Source organism: Vipera berus (assembly GCF_964194415.1).
Source record: "Vipera berus genome assembly, chromosome: Z".
NCBI classification, from domain to species: Eukaryota; Metazoa; Chordata; class Lepidosauria; order Squamata; family Viperidae; genus Vipera; species Vipera berus.
Genome location: NC_138205.1, coordinates 78,627,934 through 78,637,578, shown reverse-complemented (window position 1 = coordinate 78,637,578; position 9,645 = coordinate 78,627,934). Strand labels below are relative to the sequence as shown.

The window sequence follows — 9,645 nt, the reverse complement described above, 5'->3', positions numbered from 1 at the left end:
GCCCCCAACAATTTTGGTCCTCATTTTTCCAACTTCAGAAAAATGGAAGGCTGAGTCAACCTTGAACCAGTGAGAATAGAGCTCCTCCTGGCAATACTGCATTCTAACCACAGAGCCACCACAGCCACCGACCAAGTAACCCAAAAGAAGAAAACTTACTACAATTGTGGATATAATCACACCTGGGACAACAGACTGAGAGCAGTATCAATTTTGCACACTGTGGTATTAAATGCTGGACTGAGGATAGGTGGACCAGGGATGAATGGCATCAAGGGTTTATTGAAGGAAAAAAATGTTGAAGGAAAAGTCTTTATCATGGTTCAGTCCAAACCGAGAATAAACAATATAGTGACTGCTTTAGAAAGAAGGTTGCAGTTTATTAAAGAGAAGAGCCAGACAGGAAGATGGCTCTGGAAGAAAAGAGAGTGATCACATGTAGGGAATGGGTTTTTATACCCTCTGGGGCTCTTGAGGTTGTTTCCTGTTCCTGTTTGAGGCTTTGTATTTCCTGTGTCATGTATTTTGACCTGTGTCCCTTTGGCATCTGTGGGTTAATCCTATATATGTCCTGTCTTAGAATTTGGGTGGGGTAAGTAGATTTTAGGTGTCTTTGTCTTCATAATCTTCTAGCTGGGGGCCTCCAACCTTCCTGGATATCTGCATTTCTACAGAGCTGGTTTCTGCTTGGGGGAGCAAGACTTGGGGCTATTAAGAAAACTGGGCATGCTTTTTTGCCTCATTAAGATCCTTTGAGGAAATATATTTTTCTGACCTTTTAATATTTCCTTCTTTGGGGGGGGCTGACTTCCCACAGGTTGTATCGAGGTTGGTACGGTGGGAAAACGAATTTAAAACTGAAGTGGAAGCTCTACAGTGAATGGAAATGGCCTTGGGGTGGCAGAGGATGTCCCACACATCAAAGATGAAGCAAGGGATAAGAATTGTTTTCCCGAAGAAAAGCCCCGCGCCAGACGCTTCATTTTGGGTGGGGTGGGGGTTGTAGGGAGACCCTACAGTGACGAAATCAGGGAAACTCCCTCATAATGCTAGGCAGCAAAAGGGGAATCCTGGGGGGCGACTGAGAAGGAGCGAACTGCTGCCTGGACGGCGATCCAGTGGAATTAATGATTCAGAGGAGCTGCCCATTGGCTGCTGAGAGCAAGGTGGGAAGGGTCGCCCCGGCTGAGAGTTGAATCCAAAGGGAAGGAAAAGTGGGAACTGTCGCCGCGGTTTCTGGCGCTCTCTTCTCTTCGCTCCCACGCGCGCACTCGCCTCGTATCTCGGCGGCGACCGCCTCGCCTCCACCCCCTCTCCGCCACTCCCTTTTCTCGCGGCCAGCCTCGCTCGCGCTTCCTAAATGGAAACCGACAGCCGTCGCCGCGCCATGCAATCTCGTTCCCCTCCTCGGGCATTCCTCTAAGCCCGTGCCATGCTGCTGCCTTTTTTCCCGGCACTGTTGGCCGTTTTAGCGCCATCCTTTCCCTGTCGAGGCTGGTCTCCCTCGGCTTCTTCAGAATCCGGACGAAAGGAGCCGACAGGACTCACTCTGCCGCCTCTCAACTCCTCTTCCTCCCCCAAGTCCTTTGTAAATGGGGACGCGTTTCCGAGCGAGATCGAGGAAGGGCGAGGAGAGGCCACCAAGGCGGCGGCGGCTGTAGCTACCCCTTCACCTGGGTCACCCCGCCCCGCGCCTCAGCAGCAGCAGCAGCCCCGCGAGGAGCCGGCGTGCAACATCAGCGTGCAGAGACAGATGCTGAGCTCATTGTTGGTGCGTTGGAGCCCGCTGGGCTTCCAGTGTGACCTCGTGCTCTTCTCCACGAGTGGCCCCGGCAGGCGCGCCTTTTTCTCGGCCGCCTTTCATCGCGTCGGGCCGCCGTTACTCATCGAGCATATCGGGCTGGCAGCTGGTGGGGTCCAGCAAGACCTCCGCCTATGCGTGGGCTGCAGCTGGGCGCGAGGTAGGCGCGTCGGCCGCCTTCGTCCGGGTGCCTCCAACCCAGCCGCGTCGTCTCCTCCTTCGGCTGCCCTCTACTCCTGGTCCACTCCGGACCACGGACAGCCTTGGCAGCAAGGGGAGCGCCTCCACTTCTGCTGCTTGGATTTCAGCTTGGAGGATCTCAAGGGGGATCCCGGCTGGAGGATGAACCGCAAGCCCATCGAGTCCACCCTGGTGGCCTGTTTCATGACTCTAGTCATCATTGTGTGGAGCGTGGCCGCCCTCATCTGGCCGGTGCCCATCATCGCCGGCTTTTTGCCCAACGGCATGGAGCAGCGGAGGAGTGTCCCCACCTCGACAACATCTGCAACAGCTGCAGCAAAATGACCGCCTTCTTCTTGCATCTGGTCCGATGTGACCCGGGTTGTATCGTTGTGGGGGTTCTGGATTGGGAATGTTGCTATAAATTGATTTTTTTTAATGTTAAAAGGAATCTATTTTGTAAAATTTTACATTAAGCCATCTTCTTAATGTTGGATATAGAAGGCTGGAGTTAGGTAGAAATCTTCAAACTGGATTGATTTCCTGCTAGTAATTCTTTTGAAAAGCAACCTATATCAGCTTCTAGTTAGTTTAGCTATGAGAGTTTATAGGTACATTTATAATGTGCTCAAATTCTTATCTGATTAAATGACCAGAACCTGTGTATTCGCTTTATATATTTAAAAAGAAACTCTTTTAAGTCAATATTTTAGTAAAAATGCACACAGAAGTCCAGTGCACTTTGCAGTAGTTGTAAGTTATTTGTATATGAATACAAATTTGTCTTTGCAAATGTAAATTTACTAAAAACTTTTTGACAGGACTTAAATTTGCTAACACAATATTTGGTGAATCTGAATTTTAGGCACTCTTTTACGTGTGTGTGTGTGTGTGTGTGTGTGTGTGTGTGTGTGTGTTTCTTATTAGAGATACTGTGTGATTTCTTGTGTAAATCTGTTCAAACTTTAATATAGATTTTCTTTGCTGAAGTGTCCAGACTTTGCAAGGTATTTTTCTATCAAAGTGATTTTGCAAGTACAAATCAAATAGAAGAAGAAATAGAGCATTAGGGCCTCCCTTTATCCTCAACTTTCAATATAAAACACACTGTGGAATGATGGATAATCATTCTTTTATTTTTCTGATTTGGTAAGTCAAAAGTCGAAAAGATTGATAAAACTGCCTTCTCCAACCTAAATATGGCAAAGAATTCAACAGTTGCAGCATATCTAGGGGATGCTAAATGGATAAGGCTGTCTAATTTCTGGTGTGATCTCTTGTTTTATCTCCTTTTTCCTAGTGACAAGAAAACTACCATTCATAGGTTGCAGATGAGTACACTGTGTGCAGAATCCTTGGTTGTATGCAATTTATAATAAGCATATTTAGCCTAAAACCCCCTACCCCATATATTAAAAACCTCTTTCAGACAATTGCCAACTAAATGTACATTCAAGTAAGATTCTGCTAATTCAGAATATCCATTCTAAGTTAAATTTGAAAAATTAAGTTCAACCTGGATAAATTGAAAAAAAAACCAGTCATACATTATGTCATTTAAGTTATAGCAATAACTTAAATACAGCAATTATTTGTACATTTTAAATAATTTATAGGACATATTTTTAATGTTTTCCTGCACATTATTATGAAATTGTTCAAAACAATCCATTTTTTTGTAATTGCTTCCCAGTCAAACCAGAGAAAATTATGGAGAGAAGTGTGCAAATATATTTCCTCATATTATGATTTCCATCATAATGTTCATATGAACCTTTTTGAATATGACAAGTGCACTTTGAAACTGCAGATACATTTGGGGTCATTTGTTAATTGTAATTGCAAAATCAGTACTAATTATTATTACTATAGTTGAATTAGGACATTGGACTCAAGAGGAAAAAATGAAAGAGCACTTTTGTCAGTTCAGTTGGGTTTTGGCCATAGATACTCTTAAAATATGTATTTAGCCTGAGATATACTCCTAATTAATCAAATTATAATATTTAGTGTCCACTGTGACAACTGTATGTATTCCTTCATCATAAGTAGCAGAAGACAGCCAAATTCAGCAAATAAACAGACAAATTTACATTAGAGTGTAAGGAAATTAAACCTTGTAATTTACTGGGGCTAAGTTTGATTTTTCATGGAATGGCATTATTTTATAGCATATTTTTCTCTGTGGGGTAAAACAAGCAGCTGGATGGTATGTTTAAGATTTCATTTGGTTTTATGAGATTTCAATAGAAATGTTTTAAAGATTGAGTTGTAAGACATTAATCTTAATTATATTTGTAAAATAAACACTATATAATATAATAACATTTATAAATATTTTACAGCATCAAGTTGCATGCAAGTTAATTTTTTTTTAAGTTGGAACATTATTCGATTTACAAAATGGTGGCTTTGCCTTATTTTTTGGCAACATCTCCAAGAAAATGCAATTGGCTTTATTGGCAACTTCAAGATAGTTTATAATTTCTCACAAGTTCGCTTACTGCAAGCTAGATTGCATTTTTTTCCCCCAAAACAAATACTTGTATGGAAGTCTTCAATATGATGATTTTTAGTTTGTGTTCATTTGAGGCATTTTCACATAAAGAGTTATTGTGAAATGGACTTTAGTTTATGATTGTTGCTTCCATCATTATGTGTACTCAGAAATCAAATTTTAAGATGTAATAATTCTTCAGTTACTCTGTTTATTGTAGAATTGAACTGATCTTCACCAATTCAATATTTATTTTTCCTTTGTGGTTTCACGGAGACTATTTTATTTGTTTGTGATCAAGTTTTTTATTTTTTATATATTGTATTTTGTTTTGATACCAAATTAATTAAGCACACACATACACAAGTATATAAACAATATAAAATATAATGTAGCACTGAAATAATTTAAAAAGGAAAAAGAGCTTAAAGAAATATAGAAAGCAGAACAATTCTAAAACATTTTGCCATACTATTTAAAAATCTAAAACACCTAATTCAAATGTAAAATGCTGACAAGCTGCCCTTTGCTGCAGATCAGGGTATAAATATCTTCCGCTGTTATATAATGATTGTTCTGATCATTTTCCAAAGCTAGTCCACATTGGTAAATTAAGGAAAATGAACTTATAAACTTCCTCATTTAAAAAATGAATAGTGTCCACCCTAGTGTCTTAGAGCATTTTTTACAGTGATCCAAATATTTTGCTGATATAATTAATAGCAAGTTTTTCACAGTTTTGGCTGGGTGATGCTAGAAAATGCTGTAAACCACTTGAGAGTAAATGGCCATAAATACAGCATTTTAGTTTACTACATGGATAACTTCTTGATGCAATACAGATTAGGTTAAAACTACACTAATAAATACTTTTGTTCTTTTACTACAGATAGTCAAAAATTGAAGACAAACAGTGAGCATTGCCACACTTCTGGTTGAGCAAGCAAAATAGAAAATGGTGGAAGCAGATAAAATATGGGATAAAAATAGGGGTGCATGAAATAGAACATCAAAAAAGCTCTTAACAGATGGTACAATTTTTTTTTAAAATTCCAGAGAGTCTTTATAGATAGATTTACAAGCCTGGGATTCTCCAAATATATAGCCCATGACAGATTTAGCAATCAGTATCAGAAGTAATAAAAAGTGAGAGCAGGTGAAGAGAGGCAGCTGAGAATACCCAAAACTAATATAGGTGAGATACACTTCCAAATAATCCAATTTAATTATCATGTAGAAAAAGGAGCTATTTCATAAGAGTACGTAAAGTTGCAATTAATATATATTTGAACATAGCTTGATATAGCTAAACAGAAAGCCCACGGATAGTTTGTTAACTTATTTCTGCAAAAAAGGATGAAAAGTGAAACTTGTAATTTGTTAGTAAAGTTATGGTAATATTAATTATAGTTATGAGGGTTATTAAAATTAATGCAAATAATGTGCTAGCATAACTGTAAATCACTCATGACCTGAACAGTTAATTTAATTTACAGTTATTTTATGTTTATAGCAAAATTAAGTTCTATCAGCTAATATCTGATTTTGTTTAAAATTTTATTGGTTTTTGAATTTACATTTTGTTTTCCTTTGTAATCACTATTTACAAATATCATGTAAATTGCATGAAAAATACATTCTGAATGAAAATGGATGCTTATTTTCTGATTTTAATTAAACTTGTTTTACTGCAGGTTAATACTCACTTTGCAAAGGTCTAGAAGGCAAGATGATGATATCCAATTTTTGGATGATTGATCCTTCAGTGAAAGAATCAGTTTTCAAACAAAACATTTTTTAAAACCCATGGGAAATGGGCAGAAAAAATGCCAATACCAGTAAGTAAATATTGAAACAAAAAATAAATAAAAATAGAAAATACAGAATGAGTTGTGTTAAAATATGTTCCTTATGGAAAAGCAGCTGTTTTTTTGTTTTTTGTTTAAATACACAATAATTTAGAGCAATGAAAAATACTACTGGTATCTAATATTAAAATCTAAGGTCACTAGTGAAATCACTCAGCATTCAGTTTATTTCAGATAAGAAATCTCACAGTACATTGCTTAAGAAATGTATTGTTCCAGAATGTGATCCCTAACATCACCTAATGATTGGCTCTACAGTAGGTTTACCAACCACTTTCAGATAAATGTAAGACTTTCTTTAACACAAGATTGGGTCCTGGTGACTACTTAAGGTCATCCATACTGTTTTCCTGTCAACAATACAGAAATGGTTCCTTTTACCTTACCAGTCAGGTAAGAGCCCTGGGATCACATAGCAGGCTCCCAGCTAAATACTATATCTTTGGTGTGTGTGTGGGGGGGCATTAGTGTAAATCAAAGAGGTATTGCCCTACACTCTGAACATTATTAGCTACGATAATTAAGCAGAGCTCTCTGTTCAGTACATCAGTCACTAAGGGATGTATATTGGAAAGTTTATTGTTTCATAGATTGTGAAAATAGGATACAGGTATAAAAGGGAATCCTGTACTAAATGGTTTTATTGGTTGAATATCACTGCTTCCTTCCACTATTTAGAACTAAATCAGATGTCCTGATGTTGCTTGGGAAGTCACAGCCTAACTGCTGGTATCAGGTTAGGGAAGGCTGTTTTAGAAATAGAGAAGTTAGCATTAGTTACTGAAATTATTTAGGCTTTTTACAGTGTTTTGAAGCTATTTCAAATTAGAAGTAACCGCATTCTACAAAGACATATATACAAGGAATCTGGATTTAGATTCTCTTAAATGATAATAGAGTAGTTATTTAACTGTCTTGAAGAATACTTTTCTGTGACTCAGTTTTAATGTCAGCATGATTTTTTCTTCTTCTAGATAACAGTTGGATGTAATTCCTGCTTTGTTAAGTGCTTTTTGAACCATACCTGCCAAATTACACATTTTTTGATAGATTTCCTTCTGTAAAGACAAATTATATTTTATTCAGTGCAAAGCAAGGGTTTCCTGGAAAAAACTGTATTTCAGGTTATTGAAGAACTTTTGGAGATTGCTAGGCAATGTGAAGATGGAGACACAAAAAATGCTAAAAACACATCCTGAACTGCCATATTTCATCTTTTAAAAAGAATATAAATTTAGAGAGAAAAGACAAAAAAAAAGATTGTGAGAAGAGCAGAAAGCACTTTGAAATAATTTATAAGGCCAAATGAGTATTTCTTCAATGCATGAGCCACATACCACTGAAGCTGCTTTAGGTTTTACCAACTCTAAATTTTCACCAAGGATCAGAATGGCAAACATTCATCTTTGATTACCACTAAAGACTGCAGATGGGAGAGGTATAGATGGAAATCTTATGTTTCATTTGTATCTAACTTTTTGGGGATACATAAAACCTTTTTCTTCTAAGTAGATCCAAAATAGGGATGCTGTATGAAAAGCAGGCTGTCAAGAATAGTGTATCAAGAGTAAAGCATGTACATTTGACAGAAGGATGGTGATTATATGATGTGATATGCATAAATTGCAGGGTATCTCTCCCAAACAGATCATTTCAGGGATCTCCATCCTCCCACCCCCTTTGCATAAATTCTAGGGTTCCTGGGAGAATTGTTAAAATATTTTAAACACCAGGATCTCTTCTTGAATGGGGAGATGCTTTTCCTTTCCACATTTTTTTCTGAATTTAACCAAAGCCAGCATTTCCTTCTTTCCCCAGATCTAACTTGAATCAGCAAATCTTTTCTCAGGACTTGCAGTCCAGTCACATTTGTGTGTGTGGGATTTGGGAACATTTTGCTTTCTTTCCTAGCCTGAATGCCTGCCTTATGCTTCTTGTTTGAAACCAAAGCTTTATGAAGCTAATCACTAATGTATAGAATCTTAAATACATACATACACAAAAGTTTTTATTTATTTGACTGTTATGGAACTGCATATCTCATGAGCCCTTGCTCCGTAGCTTATAAAGGTAGCAAAATGCCAAGACACAACAAGAAAAAACATGAAATATGACAAAGTTGGATCTATTTATTACAGTAGTGCCCCAGAGGTACAATCATGAGTTATACACTTTAAGATTGGTGTTGTGCATAACACATAATTACCCATTTTTCTTCCAATCCAAAGGAAATAATTCTCTGCTTTTAAAGATTTCATGAACTGGAATGCCCTCACAGGAGAAATCTGGCTTGAAACGTAAGTAAATCAGAACTGAAGACATGGCAGTGCCAGACCAATCAAGCATAACTGATAAATAAAATCTCAAACGAACATTACATGTGAAAATTGGTAATCAACAATCTGTGAAAATTACATTGTACATAGGAGCTTTGTTTAAAACTGCTGAAAGGAATGAAATCAAGTTCAATGTATCCTGTACTTAGGCAGTTCTCACATGTAGCCTGAATTTTTAAAAATATTGGCAAATGAAAACTCAGGAGGGAAAAATTACAGACTTAACAATTAATGCTAACTTTTAGTTGTTGAGAATTCCATAGTTGTTGACTAATGTTTCAGTTCTATGTGAACTATACTGACTCACTCAGTTCAATATAATTGGAGGCTACCAGTTTGAACAAGCTGATTTTAGAAATAATACTAGCTGAAATCAAACTGCTGATTAAACATATTTGAAGCTCCACTGAAATCTTAAGTTCTGAAATGCTAACAATTTTATATACTTTTTTAAAAAAATGTTTATGAAGATTGAAGTGGGAACAGCATTTCCTGGTCAAAGATGGCTTTTTTCTATACATATAAAACCACTCAGCTTCAAGGCCATGAGGCATTGTGTCGAATAGCAGCTAATTCAGAAAAACAATTAACAAGTTTAAACTTCAAACTATATTTTCACTCGCAATGAGCAATCAACTGTTGTATATGGCTTCTGTTCTAAAGATATTAATCTAATTGACTGTTTTTAGTAAGTCTTCTGCCAGTTTAACTGAGTAGTCAAACTAAGCCAGACATGTCAAACACAAGGCCCGGGGGCCGGATCCGGCCCACAAAGTGGTTTCATGTGGCCCGTGAAGCCATCCTGGAAACAAGTGAGGGAACGGCCCCCACTGCCTTGGCCCTGGCCCAGAGACCCTCCTTCTGCCAGAGACCCTCATATCTGTCCCACTCCTGCCCAGGCCCCCATAGGCACCCTTGATGCGAACAATGTAGAGCTGGCCATGCCCACCCAGTAGGCCATAC

General features: G+C 38.0%; 1 protein-coding gene across 1 annotated transcript; it reads left to right on the top strand.

The window, feature by feature from the left end:
• Nucleotides 1-1,432: 1,432 nt before the first annotated feature.
• TMEM158 (transmembrane protein 158) lies at nucleotides 1,433-2,326 on the top strand (the record flags this gene model as incomplete). The annotated part of the gene is made up of 1 exon (XM_081346239.1): nucleotides 1,433-2,326. The coding sequence occupies one exon, from the start codon at nucleotides 1,433-1,435 to the stop codon at nucleotides 2,324-2,326; it is 894 nt and encodes a 297-aa protein (XP_081202365.1).
• Nucleotides 2,327-9,645: the final 7,319 nt, after the last annotated feature.